Genomic DNA, 26,651 nt, shown 5'->3' with positions numbered 1-26,651 from the left:
AGTTCTCATAAGGAGAACTTAACGCTACCATCGCGGTGGACAAAAGAAAAACGGAACAAAAAGGCTCACTAAAGAGGAACTGGCAAAACAAAACTTACACACGAGTCAGCACCCCTAATCCTGGTGAAACCTAAACAGAAGGAACTACCTGGAATGAAGTGAGGCTGTATCAGTTTTTAATTCTAGGCCTGGCCCAATTCCTAGCACACACAGACAATCTTGCCTCGACCACACAGTAACACAAAACGGCACGCTGGGAGTCAGCTGCCCCGTTCAGTGGAACTGCCAACTCATTTAAAGGAGTTGGCAGTTTTCGGTTGGTCGGCCTGGTAAGCGCCGCACCAATCACTGGGACTCCCGGCCGCAGTCACGCCTCCGTCGTCGTGGTCCAACCGGGGAGTGGGGATCACACAGCCCTATTTGCATAAGCCACAATATTTAGTTAACACACACACCCGGGGTAGGAGGCGCTGGCCGTAACAGGGAAACTTTGAAGGAATTACTGGAATTTTCTTGCCAAATTTGGGGAATTTTTTTGCTGAATTTTTGGATTTTTTTTCAGACAAGGAAACAATATTTTTTGGTGCCCGTGAATGAGGACAACAGGAGGGTTAAACGCCACATGAGCATTGAATTTTGTACAGATTAAACAAACACAGCGAGGTGGATTTTGCCATTTTTACTGAAAATAAAATTCATAAAATCTTAATAATATACACTACCATTTAAAGTTTGGGGCCACTTAGAAATGTCCTTAGTTTTGAAAGAAAAGCAGTTTTTTTCAATGAAGATAACATTAAATCAATCAGAAATACTGCCTAGACATTATAAATGAGGTAAATGACTATTCTAGCAGCTGATTTTTAATGGAATATCTCCATAGGGGTACAGAGGAACATTTCCAGCAACCATCACTCCTGTGTTCTAATGCTACATTGTGTTAGCTAATTGTGTTGAAAGGCTAACTGATGATCAGAAAACCCTTGTGCAATTATGTTAGCACATGAATAAAAGTGTGAGTTGACCCCAAACTTTCGAACAGTAGTGCACGTTTGGAAAATATCAGGCTGGTGAGTTCTGCAGCACCACAGTGATTCATCTAAAATAGTACATTGTGACAGATGTTACCTTCATTGAAAAATTGTTGCTCCCGCCGTTTGGATGTTTTTAATACAATTTCAATATTTCAAATAATTATACAGCCCCTAATCCCAGTAAAAGTGTTTGAAAGTGTGGTTACAAAAGAAAAAAAAAAAACACACAAAGAGAACTGTGGTCAACTTACATCACTTTTATTGTCAAGACAGCACACACACGAATTGATAGAAATACAAAAGTTTCTCTTATCCCTTCTTTACAGTGAAGTATAGAATATGCTACAGTAATACACACAGCCCTCATACTTGAAATGATATATACCATGACTGACATCTTCCAATTATCAGTGTTGTTAATACTACTTCCTTTAGAATGAGTGACCAACAAACCACCCATAGAGACTTCATGCATATTGATTTATACAAAATTGAGAGTGTGACTGGATACATTTGCAGTTGGGTGAATTCAGGATGCTCTGTGAGATTAACTCGACAATAAAGCGAGAGATTCTCTTCAAGTGTCACGATGCGTGATTCCAGCCCAGATACATGTCTTACCGGGATGTGTTTCATCTTGGCAAAACAACACATTTATTCCAACGACGCACTCAAAGTCATACCTCACTGAATATGGTCCAACATCACAATAAAAATAACAGACAAACACGCGTCCTCCTTGGCAGAGGTAATAACAACAACATCCCAGTGCAGATCCATAAATCCTCTGAATCTCAGCATGAAATACATCCTCGTGTCCCCTGATTATCACATCTGGAATGATCTGAACAGGCTGGAGAAGCCACAGGCAAGAACGCTTTTTTTTTTATAACCGTAGCAAAGTGGGAACAGAGGAACATAAAGCCATAAAGTTTCTATTTTCAGTCGTGATAACACTGAGGTGATCATACAAAATCCTCACGCTATGAACAAGCAAAATGACAATCTGCTTCAAAATGCACTTGAGACGAATAAAATGGCAGCTTTATCCACTAACATACAATCTAGCATAACGACCACATAAAGAACTGAAAGTGTAACAACTGCAGAACAGCAGTGACTTTTGGGCGACTCCCGTTTTCTGTCCTCAAAAATTTACAAAAAGGCAGCTTGAGAAATCTCCCGCTAATTCACGTACGCGTTTCTGGAAATGAAATCTAAATCTGGCCAACTCCGCAATACTACCAGTCCTAAAATGCCCTTTACATTTGTGCATGCGAGTATGTATGCAAGCCGACTACAACACTAAAAGAATGACACACTGATTCACTGGCCCTGAAATGCTGGAATTTCAGTAAAACAGATGGTGAGTCTTAAAAGATGCATTAAAATGCAGATTAAAAAAAAAAAAAAAAAAAGAAACTAACTCCAATGTATGAGCAGGCATTTAGAGTGAAAGGCTAAGCCTGAGTGCATCTCTGTGGACATTCAGTCGACTTTCTTGCTGCGCAGTCGCAGTGTGTCCAGCATGTATCTGCAGGCGGAGCCGCTGTACTGGGAGAGGAGTGTGAGGAGCTTTCCGTGGATGAGGGTCAGCAGGGTCTGGTGGCCCGTCGCCCAAACCCGGTACCAAGGACCGTAGAACGGATCGGACACGGCCGGACACAGCATGTTGTTCAGGTTGACCTCAGTTACCTGGAGGAGAACAAAGACAGACAGGTTGAGGAAGCACAAGACTTAATTTGATGCTCTGAAGTACTATCCAGATGGATGATGAGATTTTAGCAAATGTCTCGGTTCTTTATGATCAATTTCTGCTCCAAAAAACTACCTGAAGGACGAGTTTCCACCCTGTAAATTCTCTACAACTGGATTTCGATGGTTAGTAACTGGTTGTAGAATTTATTTGGAGATTTTATTGAATGTTTTTAAAGTCTCGCATGGCAAAGTACCGACTTAGATTTAGAAACCTTCTGTTTCTGCATGTTGCCCAGTGACTGGAGGTGATCAGGCTTTTGCTGTTTGTGCTCCAAAGCTGTGGAATTTCCTCCTGAGAGTCTCAGACTGATGTCAGTTTTTTCTTTTAAAATATCTTTGAAAACTGTCTTTTATCATACAGCATTTAATTGTGGTGATTTTATCTTGTTCTTTATGGATTTTACTATGTTGTTGTTGACATTGTGGTCATTCTATGCTGTTCTGTTACACATTTGCTTTTTTATCTGCTCTCTATTTTAAACTTTACTTTGTGCTGCACCTCAAAAATGTATTGTTTGATGATAATCTATTACTATACCAACAGTAAAACTAAAATATCCTGACAGCTGTGATGGAGCTAAAGACTCAACCTGAGGACTGCTGCTGTGCAACGAATGATTTAACTGCAACTGATAAACTGTGATTCTGTGACAGCTCACCCGTCTGAGGTGAAGTAAGTAAACAGTGTGGCCTGCTGTTAGATCCCTTAATAAACTCAGAGGAAAAGCTCCTACAAACAGCTGGAAGTACTACAGTAAACTTCAGCTCCTGTTAACGTCTAGTAGGAAGAAAAATCCAGATTACATCCATTACTGGCCAGTTTCATTCATCTAAACTGTTACAGTAAAGTTTGATTTTATAGACATTTTAGTTGGTGGCCTACTAGATTTAAAATTGTTGAGCAAAGCGAATGAGAGGTGTTTGTAATTTTGCCACAAAGAGTAATATTGGTGCTGAAATGTGGAAAATCAAGTCTTCTCCAAATCACTTCACACAACTTGAATTACTTGTGTGTTATTATCTGAACTGGTGCACTTCAGGCTTGTGTCATGTTGAAAGTGAAACGCAGACATGAAGCTGAAACAGATACGAGTTTATAACTGAAAGAGGCTTCATTGTTTAATAGTCTTAATATCTGCCAGAAAAAACCTGACAAGATTGCCTTATAACATCACACAGTTAATACTAACACTAAAGCTCAGCCTTCATTCATCTGTCTGTGTACTACCAGACATAATTTTGCAATCAAGCAACAACTATTTGGCCTCTTTGTGTTTCTATTAATTTCAGAAACTCCATTCTAAGCTAAAGCTGATTAATTTGTGTTGAGCACAATGTGACTCATTTGTGCTGTTACCTTTGATTTGCAGCAGGAGGACAAAATAATCCTACTTGTTACAAAACAGGAGATTCATTATGAGGTAACAGGCTGCAGAATCGGGACTAGTAGCTCTGAAAGTCATGACAATGCAAACCAAACACAGAATAATTTTACTGGCACTGGTTTTAAGTAGAGCAGCTCTAAAAGGCACTTAACATCACCGGCCTACAAATATCCCTTCAAACCTGTATCGACATCTACGACCAAAAGAACAAAGGCATGAAAGAATTAAAGCTAAACATGAAACCATCTTGTCTCAAATTGTGTTGTGCAAATACCGAAATCCAAAGCTTTGTGTACAGAAAAATGTGTTGACACTCAGTCATAATCATAAAATTGTGTCATAATCACAGTTTTTTTTCCAGGATAATCATGTAGTGGAATGTGATATTGCGACAGCTCTAATGTGAGCAAAAAGGTGAAAAACTCTCATCTCGTTACTCACATATGTCCTTGGATGTACTACAAGAGAATGTGTGCATGTCAGTGCTACACAAAATACCCTTTGCACAAGTCAGTGCACGTGTGCTCATGTCTATGACGCTTTAAAGGTAAAGCACAAACACATGACGGCATGCATGAACAAGAGGTTGGCGGTTTGATTCTTGTACAATGCATTTCTGTATTTATTCAATGCCTTAAGATAAACTTCCTGTCCAAAATAAAAGACACCGATGCCACGGCAAAAGTGTGCCATACTTAAAGTTAAAGGTGGTCCAACGAAATATTAGAATGTGCAACTTTTTTTTTTTTTTTGGACGTGTATTTTGATTAAATTTTTGAAAAACTCTGACAACATACATCACATCAGCAGTGTGATAAATAGAATATAGTAAGAAATTACTTATATTTTTGACTGTATTACATTGTAGTGCATCTTACTAGAGTTATGCAACTGGGATTTAACAATGTCATGATACTTTAATCAGTTTAATATTAAAATCTGTGTGCCGTGTCTCATCCTCCTGTAGGACTGGTGCATCTGTAAGGTTTAATGTATAATCTAAAAATACACTCAATAACACTGTCATAAACAGAGAGATGATCATAGAAAACAAACAAAAAGGCCTGTTGTATCAGCTTGACAGAAATGTTCTCTATTGAGCTCAAACTGTGCTCAGACTCTCGTGATCATCCTCACTGTTCTGCCTCCAGGCTCACACTATAGACCACCAAACATTATGCGTAACTGCTACAAGTACTTGTTTGTTACCAGCAATCAGATTATTCAGTGGTCATGCAGCAACCTTTAAAAGTCTTTCATGATTTTTTCCTATTTTCTAAACATCGAAGATCTAGATCTTAATAAAATAAATATGTATTGTGCATGATTATTCTTTTATCCTTTTCACAATTGTATTTTTGTGTAGAGCTGTCTTGAGTGTAAAGCTGCAGCTACATTGCTCATACAGGACCTGAACAAACACTGGACTAAATGCTGAGTCACCTTACAAAGCAAACTAATCCTAATCCGTGATCTCATTCTTTGTCACAACCCAAAGCTAATGACCACACTGAGTGGTCATACTAATAACAGCTTCATCTATAGGTCACTGCTACAATCTCTTGACTCTTATTTAGAATTTTGTCTGTCCAACTACTTGGGCCCCTGTTTTCAGTTTTTCATCTATTTTAATATAAAAGATCAAAATCTTCCTGTCGTGTCTACAAAAAATGTGTATTACAAGCCTGACAAAGGTGCTTATTATTGTCCTGTAATTATAGAGCCTTGGGTGTTCCTGTTGACCACAACTCCATGTCTGAGTTATTATTCTTACAGGAAATGAAACCAGTGGACTAGAGATGGTGCGATAACTACAGGTATGTATTTTTGCATGGTGAAATAACATATAAAGGCCAGCAGAGGGCTCTGTCTTACCAGGCCAAGAACCTGCAAGAAAAGGAAGTGATAGAGGAACAGGATGCCGGTGGAGAGCAGTGCCCACCACATGTCCCCCAGGGGCTCAGGCTTGTACACACCTGCAAAAACACATCACCTGTAAAAAATCTGAACCAGTTTGCAGGTTAAAGACAGATGAAGCACATGAAAAATGTCCTGTGTCTCAACGCTGGCCATGTGTTGACGATGCACTGGCAAAATGCTAATGAACCGAATGCTTGTTCTATGCACTTCCCTGTTAATGTCTGCAACACACCATTTAAATGAGCACGATGCGGCCACAGAAAAGCGAGTAGCAGGATGTGGTGTCAGACTGGCTTTTCCCGTTTCCTCGCTGCTTTCATTTGTGAAAGTAATACCAAGGGAGGCATCGCACTTGCTTTCACTGTATCAACTTCCCTGGAAAAATGATTATTTCCTTCTGTCAGGCTCCAGTGTTACATTACTGATGAACAATGAAGCACTTCTGGCAGAGCTTTGATCACTACAACCTACATATTTCTCTCTGGCATTCTACCAACTGGACATACTTTTCAAAGAAGATCCAAACCTTGGGAATGTTTTTCAAGCTTTACCTTTTGTTTTGCTCTTGGTTTTCGTACTTCTAAGCTTTTTCAGAATCCTTAATCATCAAGCTTTTTCCCACCACAGTCCTGCTAGACATTAAGACTTTGTTTGGGTATTTGTCACTTGGGGAAATATTCCAACCTGCAGGATTTAGTTCAAAATGAAAGCAGGTATGAACATTGTTTCATGTATTACCAAGAGCATGGACAATAATAATGCAGCTGCAGAGATAAGGTGCTACTGTCATATCTGCAGGCTAAGTAAGCTGTATTTTGTACTCGGGAAGCTCCATGATCTTTGCACTGCCGGTGCTAATTTGTACATCTTGTACAGAGTGGCATCTGCATCTTGTAGCTATAACCACAGGAGAAGTTGTATTCATTCCTTTCACACAGAGAAGCAACAAATACAAACGTATATATGGTTGGATATGGCTCCTGTGTAAGTTCAAGAGCTTTTCATTTGCCATTCAGAGGCATGTACGTATAAGAATGTAAATTTTGTTCGAGAATCAGCAACAGATGTTTGTTTAGAGTAAACAGATCGCTGACGTGAGCGGCAAGAGTCACCACGGTTGACCGGACAAAGACAAAAGCGTGTACCAACAGCATCTCAAACCTCACCGACGATAAGGGAATTCATCCATGGAGAAAAGTCAGCACGGTGTTATGGCTTTGCTTATCTGGCATGTAAAAGATATTTCATTGCGTGACTGAAGACAACACGGGTGTCAGCTTCAACACCTACCTCCTTTCCTGAAAAGGTAAAGAGGCACCAGGTACAGCATGGAGTGCTGGATGTAGTAGATCTCCTTCTCGAAGGGAAGCTGAGGAATGAATAGAGAAGAAAACATATGAATCCTCTACAAGACACATTAATAACACAAGAGCTGCTCCTGACGTTCTGCGGGCCATAAGATGAAATCTCATTTGCTTAAGGCCACTTCATGCTTTCTGCATTCACAAAGGTCTCCATGATTTACATTTAGTCATATGCCCAAATCTGTGTTTAATGTGAAGGGCAGTGCAACCTTCTGTGTAGCAAATCACCACATTCCCTAAAGTGTGTAGTGGGTGTGAGTGTCCACTGTCCTTGTTCAAAGTCTGAATTAAATCAAAGTTATGAAATGGCCTTTAGCTCGCTTCTTTATAAATATTGCTTGGATATTGAAAAATTAAGTGAAAGAATCATGAGATCAACTGACTACTGTCTGTTGAGAAAGGTAACAGATCTGCATAAAAACGCACATGCGCACTGACCGCCATATAGTTACTGGACAGTTATTGTTGATGTACATTACTGGTCAAAACCCCAATTTTTTCCAGTTTTTTTATTGGAAATTATGCATGTTAATGTCTCACTGTACTCTCAAAGGAAAGCATAGAACAAATAAACAAATGAAGCTAAAAAAAAAATGTTCTTTTTTCCTAAGGTAGTTCAGGCATAGCTTGGACTTATGTTTTGGGTCATTATCTTGCTGTAGGATGAACCCCTGACCAACTAGGAACATACCAGAGGGTACCGCATGGTGCTGCAGAATGCTGTTGTAGATGTTTTGGTTCTGGGTTCCTCTCACTCTGTACAAGTCACTGACCCTGGATCCAGGAAAACAGCCCCAGACCATCACACTTCCTCCTCCATGTTTGACAGTTGATGTCACACACTGAGGAACCATCCTTTCTCCTACTCAACGGTGTACAAAAATCCTACATGATGAACCAAAGACTCAAATTTTGATTCATCAATCCATATACTTGCTTCCAGTCTTCAGTGGTCAATTGGCATTTTTTCATGGACCAGGCAAGCTTCTTTTTCTTACTCTGACATCTTAGCAAATGCTTTCTTGCTGCAACTCGACCTGTCAAACCTGCAACTCAAAGTCTTCTCTTCACAGTTGAAACTGAGACTTCTTACTACGACCACCATTAAGCTGTGTTTGAAGCTGTTGTCCTGTGAGCTGCCTATCACCAAGCTGCTGACTCTCAGAAACTTGTCTTCTGATTCTGTTGTGGTTTTGGGTATTCCAGGCCTCTTCCTGTCAGAGTTTCCCCCAGTTTCTGAGTGCCTTTTGATGGTGAAGTAAACTGTTGTCACTGACACCTCGACTTTCTTCACAATTTCTCTGTAGGAAAGACCTACATTTTTAAGTGTTATGATGGTCTGTCTCTCTTCTATTGCGAATTGCCTTTTCCTTGCCATTTTTGTAGCAACACACTACTTTCTGCAGTACAATACTGTTCAAATAATGCTCTGGAGGGTTGGTGCCATGATGTGTTCCAACACAACTTTCATGCAGACAGAGGGGGTTATAAGTAATCAAAAAAAGTTGGGACACCTGTAGGATTTGGTAGCACCAACTCTCAAGGCTTGATCAACCTCCATTACTGCAGAACAGCTTTAAGTTGTTAACCCAATCTTGTCTGCTGAAAATTTTTTGAATATTTTTAAAATAATTCTGAAATGTACATTATATTTCAGTTTTGGGTAACCTTACCTTTTTATTTAACCTCTGGCAGTTCACCTCTTACCTTTGTGCCATTTCAAGCTATTCACTGGACTTGAACTACTTGAACTTCAATAAACACTGGAAAAATTGGGGTGTTCTACTTTTGTTACTGTATAAAATTTATATAATAAATAACATTAATTATGCAGAATCTTTGTTCACAATTAAGCCAGTCATCTGTGTTTGTAATTAATAAAAATGACTAAACTGTTCTCTTTAAATGTACCAGATTTACAAGGTTCTGATGTAACTTCTCTGTTCTATTGTTGGGGGGGTAGTTAGTATTCATTCCTCACACTTCTCTGTGCTGTGAAAACTATTCTAAAGGGAAGGCTAACCAGCAACAAAATCTTTCTTTCTCTAAGCCTAAGCCATACTTCCTTGTTTGAGAAAACAAAGTTTTTGCTCCCTATCTGATAGGGAAGAATAGATATGGGACAAAACCTGAGCTTTCATTGGGTGAGAACAGTTCTGTGGCAACAAACAGCATTTGATCTTCATGGGTATCATGCTAGAACTTGGCATTTTTTTTAAAGTTCAAACTGTCCAAATGTGATTTCATTGAAGCAAATAGAATTTAAAGTGAGTGCGTAATCCGCTGCATCCAGTCTTCATCTGCAGCCATCAGTAAGAGCCTTTCAAGCATTCTGTGAACCGATTTGTTCAGATTTCCTTCATTAAAACAATGTATTTCCATCATCAATCAAGTTCCTACTTTCTGCCACTCGAGTCCAACATTTTGTCTCCTCTAGCAGAGGAATGGCACTGATTAAAACATCACATTCACACAAACATCACAGTTTTGACAAGAGGGAGATAAAATGTCACAGCAGTCTTTTTAAACATATCTAGCTAAGGGATAACACTTGCTCTCTCACTGAGCTGTCGTGAAAAGTGAAACAAGACACCTATTCTTGTTAACCTTGGAGACAGAGCGAGGTGTTGCAGAGGGCGACCTGTGAATGAAATGTGAAGACCACCAGGCTACTTACAAGTCTAGTGTTGACTACAGGGAACATTAAAGCCAGTAACGCTCCATTCAACATGTGGACCTGCAGCCTGAGAACAAGAAGGAACAGAATAAGGCAAAAGTAATGACATTAGACATTTTAAATGGCATTAAAACCAAAGAAGGAAAATTGAGATAAACTCCACGCCCTTGTTCGCATCTGCCCGAGACTCCCAGGAACATTTTTTAACAATTACTTCCACATTTGGTGCATCATTGCATTACTGGCATACTAGCTTGAATCAATTAGTGCTGATATAAGTGCAGAGGAACAGGTGGAGGACACTGTAGCTTATGTTCCATGTTACTGAAAATCAATCAGAGTCCTCCCTGATACTGTTAGCAGCAGCTGTCTCTTATTCTTTGGCAGGGTCAGTTCCTTGTGGGAGTGAAAAGTCAGGTCAATGATGTTTGAGGTGATTAGAATCTCTTGCTCTCTGTTTATGATTTGACATTTCTATAACTCATTAAGAAATCACAGAAATCTGACAAATCAGTATTTCTAGCTACTCACTCATCATTAGTATAATCTGGATGTATTTCAGCCTTCAGTTAGCACACATTTGCTACAGCTGCTTCCAGCTCACTCACCATTCAGTGCACACACAGCCTGTCTACTCCTGCAGACAGAGGGAGGGCAACGCTTGTTCAGTTCACTTGTGCACACGCAACATGTAGAAAAAATGTTTCGCTTAACCGAGATTTATTTTAAAAGCCACCATATAACATTTAAAAGCCCAGGAGCTCATGTGTCAAAGTGTGGACCTGCATCTATCTCCTCAGACTGCTCTTTTTTTGGTCAAATGAGCCAAAATAACTGTTGTGACAGCCAAGGTCGCTGGGAAAACAGCAGAGCCGTACGACTGTCAGTTCAAATAAGCCCAGCTGTCACTCCAGGGGGGCTTCTGTACTTTTTCGGAAAAACAGTCTGATTCATTCCAATTCGCCACATTTACTCATTATTAGCAACCAATGTGCTTTAAAACATATTGAAGACATATAAACTTTCCGGGATGTGTAACTCTCGGTCACAATCAATACTGGAGCCGAGACCTGAATCTCTGACAATGTTATGCTGTGGGAGAAACAGGCATTTATTTCCACATATGAGTTGTTACAGTCACGCAATTCCAGATTCCATTAATTTCAGGTTTGAGCTTCTATGCTTCAGAGGTCGAACGTGAACATCTTACAGCTGAAAGTCTCTCAAGTTATTCTGCTGTCACAAGATGGACGTACATGTTTGCTCCTCACGCAGCGCCGGCAGCTGCTTAGCCTTGACGTGCGAACACAAGGAGCTGAAACCAAGCAGAAAGCAGTCTACTTAAGTCTTCAGACAGAAGGGTTCTCCTGCTCTTGAATACAGATGCTGCTTTTATGTGTTTGATCGACACCACAATATGGTCACACTGGCAGAAGAGCCGGAGCTGCATTTAGCATGTAGAGGAGGAAGAGCCTGGGAAGTCAAGATCCTGATTGAAATCATGCTAATTTGTGCATTTAATACCACATCTGAAGTGTTTTGGGTTTAGCCGCTTTATCTATTTACATTCCATCTGTGTTTGTTTTTTGTCTCTGGTACAGTCTGCCTTCCCCAACTAGATTTAGATTGCCTTTATATAGATATTAAGAAGAAACAAAAAAGTTACTGCTAATGCAAAGCCAACATTTCCATCTGCTGCACCTTCCCTTCAAGCATTTAAAAAAGAAAGAAAGAAAGAAAGAACAACCTGGAATTCAAAGGAGGAATTTCAGGCAGATAAGGAGCAGTGCTTTCTGTGGGAGACAGCAACTCCCTTTGGTGTGGACTTGGGCTTTGTAATTTTCCAGACCTTTTACACGCACAATAAAGCAATAAAACACACTAAAGGAAAGGAGACACCCCAAAAGCAGGACGTGAAGCGTTCATTTTTTCACATCAAAACTGTGTCTAAGAAATAAGACATTTTGGGCATTATGACAGCAGATGAATTTTGAAATGCAAAACGTAAAGGGTAAGATAAATAGCGAGGGATAACGACAAGTTCTCATCAAGGTAGCCACCTTTTGTTCCTCTGCTCTGCTGGTGTTTGGAAAACATGGCTGCTCATAGCATTACAGCATACGGCAGATAATTGACTGACGTCTGTATTAAGACAATTTGTCTGGGTGTGTTGCAAACAGCTCTACCAGCTGCCCTTCTGTTGCATCTCTGACAAAGCAGCTGCTCATGTGGTGCTGTAGTATTAAACTGCACTTGCTGTTACCGTGGCAACCACAGATGTCGTTAAATCAACCAGGACTGAAGTGTTTAGGATTAAACTTTAAGCCTTGCATTTACATTCTTGCATGTTTACACAAACTGTCAGTGTCCTAAGGAAGGTCTACGTCGATGTACCTTTTAGAGAAATGAAACAGATGAATAAATACATTTCTTCAGCTAATACCATACTACATAAACTAGTCCATTAAGAGAAAAAACATCTTGGCCTGATGAATATTGTTTTTCTCTGAACATGTTGTTGATAATAAGATGAGATCCTTACAGGGAAGTGTTTAGAGCACAGGTACGGTGCTTTGATAAAACTGCTGCCACTTATTGCAGTTGTTCCCTGTGCGAGTCCCGTGGGCTATGGCAACAGAAAGTGACCCGGCTTGTATTTATGTCTGAGTAAATCCCACATCGTGTTCCCAACGGCAAAAACACAGTCATTTCTTCTGAATAATTAACAGCCCTGACCAGAGGAGTTGTTGAGGAGACTATAAAACCAAACAAATGCATTTCAATAAAACTCTGAAAACCCAATTTACTCTGTAGAAGCCTACAAGTAATTACAATCAATGTCACAGACAATTGCTTTTATATGAAAACAAAATCCATGTTTAATTTGACTCCGTCGGCCCAAGTGCTTCATACTGAATACAAGAATCCCTGTAACAACACACAGCTTCTATGGCAGGTGGATAGCGAGGGTGGATGACTCTCTGTTGTGGCCCTTTTGCAGTCAGCACTAAAAACCTGAGCTCAAATCGAGATCTATATTGCAAAAAAACAAAAAAAAACAAAAACATTTTTCTGGAAACATTGAAGACAGACACAAGCCAGTAGTAAACATACTCACCTAAAAACAACCATTGCTGTTTTACAAGGCGGGCACGCCAGCAGGAAGATCTGGTGAGCAAAGCACAGAGAGAGAAGAGAAACCACATTATTACATTTAACTCATACAGTTAAATCACAAAATCACACGACGACTTAGAAAAAAGCCCCTTCACAGCAAAAGAGGCAGGCGGTTGATGTTTGTTTGTTTAAAACCTACTTTATTCATTGATAAACAAAGAAAAAGACAGTTTGAAATTATTTTCTGATACCTTTCCAATGTCAAAATTATTTATATCAGAAAGCTGGCTGGTTACAATTCAGCTTGCAATCTGTGCACCGTGACTCAGGGATACTGCAAACATGGATTGGTTTAAAACACCATCTGACACAAGAAAAAGCTGGTTTGCCTGAAGGCTGGAAACAGAATTACAAGAAAGCAATTGACCTGAGATTTGTTGTACAACTGCCCACTGGCCACAGGCTTTTTTTTTTTGGATATGTCTTCAGGATTGATCTTCTGTAGAACTATCAACTTGTATTAATCTGAAGTGTGAACACAACTGAGAGGTAGTTTATTTCGACAAGAAAGCTTCGCAGAGATCATTGGAGTAACAAAAACTTGTAGCACAGTTTGGATTTAATAAAACGTATAGCCTTGAACTTTAAAATACACATGGATATAATACTATTATAATATATTTACCTTCTGTGGACTTTATATGTTGCTCTAACTTTTGAAAATTATTCATCAGGGTGAAACAATACATACACTTATGGATAAATTTTGCTTGCCAAACAGACCCACCTGGAGAAACAAACTGAATCTTCTGATCATTCTTTATTCATTCAATTCAGCAACACAGAGCAACAGTGAAGCGTCTCTCAATAGCATTATGGTCTATGTGCACTACAGAGTAACCACTCTGTCAGTGATTAATCATTTTTTAACATTACATTGGACCACTGTGGGCCTGATGGCTGAAGCCTACAGCACAGTGAGTAACCACTATGTTATTCGTTGGCATCACACATGTAGCACTACAGCTGTATGAAACCAAGCTACTATCACTTGGCAACGCTGCATAAAAAGGACTGATATGAGCCCGAAGAAGAGGTAATGTTGTCACCTAAATACGCACCCGTCTGGACATACCCTAAGCTGCCTATTTTCTCCTCTCTGCAACATTCTTCGGACAACTGCTGCAGTTTGTTTTTGAAGGAAAACCCAACATCCAGGATACATTACAAATAGTTTAGCTAGTCAAACTCCACACTGATGTTTTTTGTCACTAATAGCACTACTGCGACTGCAAGCACCAGCACAAAAGTCAGGGGTACTACTTAAATCATCATGGTACGCAACGTGGGATGCTACTGCAGCGAATCGAAAGGGGGCTGGTACAGACAGTTCCATGTCGACAAGCACGATGTTTGTGTGGCTGAGGGCATTATGGGGGTTCAGCTAGCAATAGGCCACCATGACAGAGACTTCTGTAATAGTTAATGGCTTCCGGCCAGCACCCATGTGCAGAGAGCAAGCCTATTTTTACCTAAACAGCTGCTCTGGTGAAGTAATTGTTAACTGCTATACAATACGTAATTTAAAAGACTGTTTAAAAAAAACAAAAAGGTTCTTGTAATACCTAATGTGAGCTGATTTTGCAACAAACTTGAAGCAGTCGTGCTTAAAAATGGCCATATCAGCACTCAGTGATTAACGTGGCTGACTATTGGAAAACTGTTTAAAAAATTTTCACTCCATTATAAAAGACTTCTCCATAGGACACATCTGTTTCCTTGCTTTAAACTCCTGAGGCCTCCTCCCTTCTTACTCCTCAAGGTGCATTTAAGTAATTAGATCCTCCGTGATAGTGGAGGGGTAACAATTTCGGCAACCATAAGTTTGAATAATGAAAATCCCCACCATCAGTTCATCTGTCCCTATAAAGTTAATGCTTCATGCTGTTGTTGTGGTTGAGTTGGCAGTTTCCCCTGCAAATGTTGGACCACATAGAGCAGAACATAGAATACAAGGCATTCCTTTTGTTGCAGAATCTCATCCATGTAAATTGCAGAGCTCTTCCTTTTAGAAAGAGTACGCCTGCTGATTTCTTGTCTGAGTTGTCCTCATTAGAAATTTGGGTCTGCAGTGGCACAGGAGGGCCCGAATGATCTTTTCTTTTGAAAAATGAACCGATAGTTGGTTTCACTGGCACCAAAGGGCCCAGCAAGAGCGAGCTGACATATGCACTGAACACATGTAGATGACATCCTGCACAGAATTGTCCCCATCCTGCGTTGTTATGATGATGAGAGCCCGGCATTAGGCCTCCACTCTGATTACTCACTCTGTATCTCACTCACACACACACCAAATCTCACTCCCTGTTGGTGTTGCACATGATATACTATCACAGGGGGACATATTTGCCAGTCTCACTGGTGCTCCTAGTAATAAAAGTTAGTCATACTGTCTCCAGAAATGGTAGCAGTGCTCGGACTGACAATACCCAACAATGCCGGTGGGTTTGTTGTCAAAGCTGATAGTTGTGTTTGGCCCTCGCAGACTCCTGAGATGAATTATTACTGTCAGCCACCATTGTACACTGTGTTTGGGATTATGTTGCTGGCAGTAAGATGTTGTCACTTGGATCCTTTGTCTCATGTCAGAGACATCAAACCAATTACCCAACACTCTCTGACATGGAGCCCTGAAGTCTTCAAGGTTAAATAAATAAAAAAACATTATGAGACAAATATTTTATAACAGCACATTGCCGCAAAGTATTCAGTATTAAGTAAATGAGCAAACAATTATGAAGTAAACAATCATTATAAACTAAGAATACCTTCATATTCAGCAGGTGAACACAATGTGGTATGGTGTCAAATGGGAATTCATAACACACACTGTCAGCCACAACATTAAAACCAGTGACAGGCGAAGTAAATAACATTGATAATCTACTTATAATGGCACCTGTCAAGGGGTGGGATATACTAATCAGCAGATGAACAGTTAGTTCTTAAAGCTGAACAGCTGCAGACCTTTGAGAATGTCCACACTGGCTTCTGTCCACTGCAAGAAGGGCCTCAAATAGGGAAATGAGCGTCAGCAGTGGAAGTTGGTAGCCTGGTCAGATGAATCATGCTGTCTTTTACATCATGTAGTCGGCTGGGTGCATATGTGTTGTTTACGTTTGGAAGACAGGGCAGCAGGATGCACTATGGGAACGAGGAAGGCTGTCGGGAAACCTGGGGTCCTGGCATTCACGAAGATGTTACTTGACATGTACCACCTACCTAAGCAAAGCTGTAGATCACGTGCACTAATTAATGGCAAAGGTTTGATGCCAGTGCCCTATTTCATGAGATTAATACTCCCTGGCCTACTGCAAGAATTGTTGACATGGCCGCCAAACTCACCAGATCTCAATGTGATCCAGCATCTGAGGGATGGGCTAGAAAACCCAGTCAGATCAGCGGAGTCCACACCTCACTGCTTAAAGGATCTCCTCCTAATTTCTTGGTGCTTAACACCAAAGGACACCTTCTGAGGTATTCAGGCCTCGACAGGTCAGAGCTGTTTTGGCAGCATGAAGGGAATCTACACAATAGTAAAGATGGGAATTTCCGGTTTGTGATGATAAAGCAAGTCTGGGCTCCTGTAGTGATATCAGCTCTACAGCATTTTCACTGTACACTCAATCAGATATGGATTTCATGCAAATTACTGAGCAGGTTGCTTTAGTCAATAAGAACTTGCTTGATTAGTGGCGTTTGTCGGTAAACAGTGAAACTGAGCAAACAATCCATACGTTACTGTTGACACGGTGTTATCTCAGACCAAATAATGTTCCTTCCGACAGTTGGTTCAGTTAATTTGTGACTACACCAAATCTAGGCCGCATCCAAAAAATGTCAGGGAAAGCCAATGTGAGCTCATCTAATTCAAAAGGCCACTTCAGTCTAGAACCAAGATTAATCCCCGTGTGAGATGCTGGCCCATGAAGTCTTGATCTTATTTATAGGTGAGAAGGACTACTTAAGTGTAATCCAGTGCTGTATATATATTCAAAGAGAAGGTCCTTGGCTTTTATTGGATAGATAACACAATTCTGATCCACTGTGTTATCAGTAGTTACTTGCACATTAAGTATGCAGAGTAGCACTAAACACAAGCTTCAGCTAAAGGGACTGATGTATTGCAGAAGATTACTTTTGGGAAAACAAGTCCTCTAAATGTTTTATTCAGAGGTAAAAACATGGTCTACAGTAACAGGAAATAAATAAATTCTCTCGCTCTCTTAGAAATGTTACTATTAATTAGCATTACACAAAAACTGTGAATTTTTATGTAAATGTTCCTATATTTCATGGTTCAAAAGCGTCTGAATCTTTGTCGAAATATCGGTTCAAATAGGGAACCCGTGTACTGCCTGTGATGTGTTCTTAGACTGTCGCTGGCTTGCAGCATTGATGGGGAGGCTTCCTGACCTCTGCCAAGTGTTTAACAGTGTAAGGCCTATTAGAGGTGAAACATGCTCACTTAGAGGACTGTTTACCACAAAGCTTCCACAAAGCTTTTTCGAACTGACAAGAAAAAGATATTGGTATGCAGCATGAATCGATTGGATGCGTGTGAAGCTTAAGCTGGGTCTATTCCTTGGCTGTACTGCTAATCCATCGGTGTTCAGCAAACACATTTAATATGCTTTCTTGTAGGGTTTAACTTGCTGAAGCTGCTCTGTACTGTGCTGGCTGCTGGCTCTATGTAGTCTACCAGAAATTTTTTGGCGGTGGGATACTCAGTTACTTTGACACTGTGTGCCACGTGTTGCCACAGCAACCAAAAGCACTAGGTTCTGTTGTTTTGCAGCTGTGGTGGACTTTATTTGCATCTTCTTCGCATCCGTTATTTCATATTTACCTTCAGTTCAAAGGCTTTGCATGGTGTATCACACCACATGCATTCGTAAATATATGTGGGATGTGGAAGGAACGTGAATATAAATGTCATCCAGTCTAAACCCCAGACATCCGAATAAACATCTCTGTACTGTTTTTACGAGTTGTCAGATATCAACCCCACACCTCTACCATTTTATACAACCAGTAAAATCTGTGTCCTATTCTGTTTTATGGCCATTTTCTTGAAGGCTGTGACATGTGACCGACCAAGGGACCATGCCAAATGTGTAAGACATGATTCGATATCTTTAATAAGTAACTCTTCCTTTGAGTTCAGCTGCCTTGGGACTTTATGTTCCCAGAAGAGGTAAAAAATGTGTGCACATCCAGGCAATATTTAACCAATATTCTGGTGCAAGGCAACAAATGTCACTATATGTCACAAAAAAGAGGCATGCACACTGTTCAGCTCCAAATAGGTTGTTTAAACCTCTGAACGGCGAATAGTTTCTGAATGTATTTTGCTCCCGTCACATTTTTATTCAATGTGGACTCATTTTTCACTGCAATATAAAGCCCTGCACTCGATGAAAGCAGCATAACCATGACTACAAGTAGAGCGAAATCAAAAACGTCTTCTGTTGCAGTATGACAGTTATAATGCCATAAATCTTTTCAAAAAAAGGGAAAAATAAAATGCATTTAATCATTTATTTTACAAAAATTGAGAAAAACTAGGAATCAGCATGTACAACATTTTCCTCATTTCATTTTTAAAGTATTTCCATAATTGCCTTCTATCTGCTCTGCAGTTCAGTGGAAAAGTCACAGAATTTTTGTCACCTGACTGTTGGTCTTAGATGAGTCAGTCGTGGCTTTGTGGTTTTGCTAAAAAGGCCAGAATTTTTGGCGTTTTACAGAATCTGCTATGAGCCATTCTTTTTTGGCAAACCATAAAACGAGAACTGGGAAAAATGTAAATTGTGGAAATGAAGTGCTTTTGTTTTAAAACATTTCTATTTTAGCCTTATACGTAGTTATTTTTTCAACTAACAGCGTGCAGACCTGTCTTATTGTGTGATTTTAATTACAAGGAAGCATGCTTGGGTTGTCCTGCTGTTTATTTGTACAGGAGTGACACATTATCAGGCTGATTATCAAATCAGCGTTTGTGTCGTTCTGTGGTATTGCTGCTTTTTTGGTTTAAACCAATTTCCAATCAAATATATGAATTCAAAAATACCAGTAGTCTATCAACACTGATGGATAAATGTTGACAAGTTTAATTTCATCAAATGTATGTAAAACACAAATAAAGAAAGTTAAATGATATATTGTCGTGGGGTTATTCTTAATTTTGACACAAAACTTTGTTTTCACAACAGTATATTACTCATTATCTGTCTCCTTAATTAAACATAATACGAATTGGCTCTGAAAAAGAACATATCAGTGGATCCCTAACCCAGAAGATGACTGGTTGATTTAAAACGTACAACTAAAGAGGAGAAAAAAGCGCAGGAGTCAGGAGTACTCAGTCACCATCTGAAGGGTCAACCACCTCTCTCATCATCACTCTACACTCGCTTCTGCAGCACCAATAAAAAACATTTTCACATTCATGATTACAGTTATGAGTCAAACCAGGCTTGACACTGTTGCTGCATCATTAAAGACACAATTAACTGATGGTTGTTTCTCCCTGTTAATTTTACAGAAGAAATACAATTTTGTCAGAAGGTACAGCAGGCTGGAACATAATCCATTGTTACTCTTCTGTTTTCTGTTTACAGTCAAGTGAGAAAAGGCCTGAAACAATAAAAAAAAAGCACTAACAGACCAGTATTTCTGATCATACAGGTAGCGGTAGTGAGTTGTAAGAAAAGCAGTCTTTCAAGTAGACAGTATTCAAACTGGAATAACCACTTCAAAAAAAGCACTGGAACACAAACTATGGGAAAACATACAGAAACATACAGTTCCAGGTATCTTGGACAGATATGGTGGGTAAGCACGGCTTTCTTTTCGGTAGATTTCAGCCACGCGACGTCAAATATGTATTTGCACTTCACATGTATCAATCTTAATTCAACAAACAGTTCTTTTCTTATCGCTACTGACAAGCTTTATAATGAAAGTCCAGCTGTACATTTAAAAAAAAAAAAGAAGATAAGTGACATCTTTACGAGTTGACAGACCTCATTACTGATAAGCCATACTTCCTTTTTACAAGTGGAGTCATAAAGTAATACTGTATATACTGCCATCAGCGTAACCTGAATGACTGAGTCAACAATCTGTTCTGTTGGAGGTTACAGCTATAGCCAAAATGGTAAATGTGGCAGTATTTAACAATGATGATGATGCTGTCTGTTATACTGATACTCAATGTTTGTTGCACGCAGATTGTTAGCAGAGTGCTACTTCAATTTATAGGCGAGTTTGCAACCTGTGTGCATCCTGTTTTGCAGAAGGTGAGTTCATGTTTCCTGCAGCTTGCGGCAATATTAATCACCAGACTGCTTGAAATCTGTTTCTGTTTTAAGAGCTCGGTGTGTTCAGTCATGTAGGATACCTGGCGGGATCTACAAGGGAAGAAAGTCCACTTGATAAGGTGGTTGTGTGTGTGCCTCACCTATCAAGGAAAATGGCAACTCACTGAAGAATCCTGTATCAGGTGATGCGTGGTTAGGCAGCACAGGAACAGTAATCGTTATCCCACCAAACCTATAAAATCTAAATACTATCTTGTGCACTTACAACTGACTTGTACAACTGTCTGCACTTTTAATCTGTATGCTACTATTTTATGGTTATTTTTGCACCAAAACATCAAGTCAAATTCCTCGTATGTGTAAACCTACTAGGCAATAAATCAATCTAATTTTGATTTTGATATTGGAAAGCGTTTTTTACAGTTATGACAAATCAGCCATTTCACAGAGCTGAGTCTTTGTAGCATGTAAAAACTGATATATGGGACATGAAGATTAGATTAGGCTGATTAGGCAAAAAAAAAAAAAAAAAAACATCCCGACTGTTCTTTATCTTCATGGGCCAAATCTAACATTTAAAAAATAGTAAATAAATAAATTTAACTAAGAATGAAATCTGTAACTCAAACCACGCAAGAATCTTTGAGTGGTACATTTTCACAAGGGGTGCAACAAGTACTAGTCATTGTTGAAAAAAAATCTGACTACTTAATCAGACAATTTAGTTGTTGAATAGGCCTATGCATCGAGTCTGATGTTATTTAAACTCCAAGCTAGAGCTGAGAGGCTTGGGTGGAAAGCTCATCAGCAGCATCTAAGATCTGTGGCCCCACCGATGGCAGCACAGCCTCAGGGTGACAAAGTGCAGCTGGCAAGTAGCTCATCTTCAGTTAAGTTATCACAGAAACAACCATATCTTAATGCTGCCATCAGTCTGTCGCTGGGCTTTGCCAGGCCCAGGTCAAAAAACAGCAGTGTACTGGTCATCAGACCATCTAAGCATCCATAAACTTTTTACTGGCCCTCTGTGTGGCTGATCATTTGCAGTGTTCATGACAGAGCTGAACATTCACGCTCGAAGTACAGCTGTTGAGTTTAACAATTTTATAACACAATATATTAAAGGTGGGTATAGGAAACTGCAGTGTTGTAGCAACAATTAAAACATATCATTAAAATACATACTATATATTACTAAAGTACACAAGCATTATCATTGTCTTTACTGTTAGTGTGTCTAAAACAACCTCAAGTCTAATTTAAAGGCTATCGAGTAATTGTGAAATTCACAGTCCAAATAGTCGATTGTTTGTTTCAATAATCGATACATTATTTGAATCAAAATGGTCAAATTAATGATATTAATGTGAACAGAGGGTTTTCAACCTACGATAAAGAAGAAAATCAGAAAGAGAAAAGAGAGACAGAAGGGGAAAAGGAATCAGAACGTTAATTAGCTAAAATGATCCACCATCATTTCTGCTTTTTGCCTTATAGGGGTATTTTTTCCTCAGTTAAACAGATAATGTAACGTACTACAGATGACTGTCTTTCAGTATATCAGGAATCACTGAATTGCTGTATCATGATGGCATCACTGTTGTGGAAAATGTAGCTCAGTGTGAGGAAATCCAATTCCCGCTCCTCATTTTCACTGATCATAAACTTTACAAGAAAGAAACTGAAAAGAAAATTAAGGAAAATCCTGTGGCATGTTTTTTTTTTTTTAAATAATTACACCCATTAAGAGCAATGCTAATCCCCCCACATGCTGCTCACATCCACCCTGCACGGTATCTGTGTTTTGATTTGTTTGTTTAAAGAGCCCCACCCTTTTCCTCTGGAATCAAATGAAAATACATGACAGTAAAGTGATCAGTGATCAGCCGGATATCTCGCTACATACGCTCTAGTACCATGTGGCGGAAAACATACCAGACATCTGTGTTGTCAGATGTGAAGCATCCGCTCATCAGTCATCACACACTGAACTCTTCACCCGCTGAGGGACTCTCTCACCTTGTACTGAGCGATGCTCTCTCGCCTGCTGCTCCTGATGTGTGTTGTGAACGCTACGAGCTGCACAGTAGCTCTGTGCATGACAATGCATCATTTTCCCAATGACAAACACTTAACTTACGACTACACTGAATGTTGTACGAAACAGAACAGTGTCCTAAAATGACATTGGTGTCTGTGGGGAGTCTATGACAATTACCATCTAAGAACCACATTAGTATTCTGAGTGCTCAGCAATAATATCAGCAGTCCTTCTAAAGAATGTAGACTTCACAATAACAAACATTCTGCTGTATAAAAACACTGAATGGCTGCTGCAGCACAGCAACACAGTCAAGTGGTTATATTCTCTTTAACAGCACGCAGGTGAAGTAGATGCTTGTGCTGATTACTCAAGGACTGTACCAACTTCAACAACAATGTTTGATTCTGCACATCTCACTAAACATCACAGGAACTTTACAGAAACCCAAGTTTTTCAACCAATAAAATGTCTCATAAAACTCCTCATTATTCTGGACTCGCTATCATTTCCAGATGCACTGCTTAACAAGGCCGATGGAAACAGGAAAACAGTCTCTTGGCAATCCTTATTAGATGTTTTAATGTGAGATTTCCACCCCTGACTGAAAGCGATTAAACTGTACCAAACCGCGCCCATACGCTGTAGATCCAACACGAGGAACTTGTCATCATTAAATGAGTCAGTGTGTTCAGAGAAACAAAGAACGAACAAACCTCAGAACAGTCACCGCTACTAAACTGCTAAACATGCAACACGTATCAAATCTCACTCCGGTCGTCATCTGAAGAACAATACGCTACAGAGCCCACAGACATAACCTTCAACAAAGCAACAGTGTGTAATAGACTTCTGGCTCCACCTGTGTTTTCTCATATCAGGCTCCAACAATCCACTGCTCTTATTACTGGCAATATATAAACGCCTGCAGCCAGTCCCTGCAGATTCATCCCCTTGAGAAGAACTCCGTCACATAGACTATACAGTTTCCTTTTAAAACCTTTTAGTTATATTTCCTCCTTTGACCACACTCAAATGTCAACAAGCATTAAAATTCCTACTGTGGATCGTATTAACCTTGGTCATTATACACTGAGGACATTTTGCTACTATCAGTCAGTTTTTCATCAGAGTCAGTAATTCATCAGTGTCCACTGGGTACCTTCATGTATTCTATAATAACACATCGATATTGATCATGCTCTGTATTTCATCTGTGTGATGAATACATTAGAACGCAGTTGGCAGTGATCTGTGGCGTGCAATCATGTACCGTGAAGGTCAGGCAACCAGTAGGTGTACAGGAAAAACATGCAGGTACTGTATACTGTAACCTCTGATCCAAACATGAGAAACACTCTGCATGCAATTACGAAAAATCTGCAGCAGGTGAAAACATTGTTCTATATTGCCATGACATTTTATCTTCTGTTAAATAGATACTGAAGTGTGCATTTTAACTATGCATTATTAGCTACAATGCAAACACCGAACAAAGAATAGCCTATAAAAAATAAAGAAATTATTTCAAACATCTCTTTAGTGAACAAATCACACATAAAATCCCACCCAATTTAACTGAAAACTTATTTTAAAAACACATTATAACTGTAAGAAGTTACGGTTCTCCTGCTTTCTGCTGCTACCTTTAAAATGTTTTCTTCTAAACTCAACAAGAACTTCTTATGATATTTTCCTCACTCTTCTCTCCTTTATTAGGCATCACAATAGTTAACCTTGCAATCGTCACCAAGTTCAACCGCACTAGGTAATGTGAGATTGGCTGGTGGCAAGCTGGGGCTTCATTCGATTGGCCAAATGCCATGAATGCATGGCCCATTTATCCATGGCTACACCTAATACGTCAAAGATTTGCATGCCCAGTGTGAATTCATGACACCAGTCCAATGATTGTCTTATTGATTGCATTTCAGGCAGTCTTTGCTAATGTGTTTCTGTTGCTATCATGGTGAAAATACATTGTATGAGTCTGTCCAATGAAATAAAATGCCAAAACAGGCCCTTACTAACTCTGACTCCCATGTTTTGTGATTCTAGGGCTGCAACTAGCAATCATATTCATTGTTAATTCATCTGTCGATTGTTTTCTCAGTTAACCAGTTACTTGTTTGTTCTATGGTGAAAAATATCAATCAGTGTTTCCCAAAGCCCAATATGATGTCACATTTTGTGAACAGGTATTGAGTCTATCATCATAGGCCATAAAGGAAACTAGAAAATATTCCACTTTGAGAAGCTTGAATCAGAGAATTTTGACTTTTTGTCTAAAAAAAATTACCCAAACTGATTAAATGACTATAAAAATAGTTGGCAAATAGTTTAAAGGTTAACAAAAAAATGTTTATCTGTTGTAGCCCCAGTCAGTCCTATGAAACAAAACCTCAAAATGACCTAACTTGAACTCCAACGCCATGTGATATAAACTCTCAACTATCTGTTCAGTTAGAAATTAACTTCAAAATGTGGCTCAGCTTCAAAACTCTTCATAACATCGGCTGTTCCAGTTGAAAACAATCATACAGGTTCAAATCTGACAACACCCAGCTCTGGTTGCATCTCAAAGGATGAACTGGAGATATCATGTTTACTTCCATGGAAGCGCTGGACAAACTCATAACACTCAATCATGACTCCAAACTTGTACTTTTTACAGTGACTATTATTTCTTACATGCTTTTCTGTCGTGCATTAAGTTCCTTTAGGAGTTCTAGCTAGATTAAAGACACTACTTTTTCCATTTTTATTATTATTAATAGTAGTAGTATTAGTGCTTTTATAGCCATGCTATGTTTGGACCTAACTATATTCTAAGTTGGCAAAACAAGAAGACTACCTAAACGATACTTAACAACATATGAAAAAACTGTGCAAACTTTACACACATCAGAGGCAACGACAAACACAGCCAGTAAGTTTCCACTGTTTGCCACATCTGTGTTCTAGTTTCAACTTCTGTGTGGCTCAAATGAACAGCATGTTTATGTGTCTCAAGTAAGAAATGTACTTAGGTAAGACTGAGTGCAATAGAGCGCCCACAGTGTTTCATCAGAAGTGAAGATGGGCGAGGTCGGGTCAATACTGAACTGATGAAAACTGCCTTCAGAGTGTACACTAACATATTACAGTTTCTAAACCACCACTCTGCTCTGTAACTCAAGTCTGTGTGGCAGAGGAGCAGATAAATCCCAGTCTGTCTGCAGACACCTGTGATGGGTGCTTCTTCCAGCCCTGACTGGGAGTGAACACGGACACACCTAACAAACAACACATCATCCATTGCTTACCTGAACCATGGTCATGACATGGCAGGGATTCAGCAGATAGATCACAGTCTTAGTGGCGAACTTGAAGCCAACCTCCACCCCAAAAGTCATGCAAAGGGCAACCAGCAACAGGTTCTTGCCCAGACTGTCCTCCTTTGCCCTAACGCAGTCTTTGCCCACCACTCTGAGCTCTTTGGAGAGGTTGATCTTCTTCAGAGCCACACCGATCTCCAGCAGGGAGATGAGGACGATGACCAGACTCTCGCTGATGCGCTGCTGGGGCGCTATGAAGGCGGCACACTCGGGGCCCCCGTTGCCCTCAAACTTCGGGTCCACGCCGCCGTAGACCCAGTCCAGCAGGCTGTATATGTTGTATCTGGACATATTCCTCTTCTCGTGTTGGAAAAGATACGAACAAGATGGAATAAAAGACGTCACACCGACTTCTTGGCGAAACATGAACTGCAAGATTTCCCTTTCGTAGCTCTCCTCGTGGTTGAGAGGTAGACATGTATCCACCCCTTGGTGTGTTTCAGCGGGCTAACCCTCTGAGCTGCCTCATCCACAGACGGAACAGGAACTTCAGCTAGCGGCAGGAGGCGGCTGTAGCCAGGACTACCTACCTGCTGCTGCTGCTGCTGCTGCTGGTTGTGGTGGTGGTGGTGTAGCGGCAACTCTCAGTC

General features: G+C 39.9%; 1 protein-coding gene across 1 annotated transcript; it reads right to left on the bottom strand.

Moving 5' to 3' along the window:
• Nucleotides 1–1,276: 1,276 nt before the first annotated feature.
• Nucleotides 1,277–26,432, bottom strand: LOC111571979 (transmembrane protein 164). The gene is made up of 6 exons (XM_023275432.3): nucleotides 25,990–26,432; nucleotides 13,257–13,306; nucleotides 10,139–10,205; nucleotides 7,388–7,466; nucleotides 6,053–6,153; nucleotides 1,277–2,729 (listed from the first exon to the last, which is right to left on the bottom strand). The coding sequence occupies exons 1-6, from the start codon at nucleotides 26,425–26,427 to the stop codon at nucleotides 2,523–2,525; spliced, it is 942 nt and encodes a 313-aa protein (XP_023131200.1). The 5' UTR covers nucleotides 26,428–26,432; the 3' UTR covers nucleotides 1,277–2,522.
• Between the last annotated feature and the right edge of the window lie 219 nt (nucleotides 26,433–26,651).

Source organism: Amphiprion ocellaris, chromosome 14, assembly GCF_022539595.1.
Source record: "Amphiprion ocellaris isolate individual 3 ecotype Okinawa chromosome 14, ASM2253959v1, whole genome shotgun sequence".
NCBI classification, from domain to species: domain Eukaryota; kingdom Metazoa; phylum Chordata; class Actinopteri; family Pomacentridae; genus Amphiprion; species Amphiprion ocellaris.
Note: the sequence above shows the minus strand (reverse complement) of the source record. Positions and strands in the feature narration are given on the sequence as shown.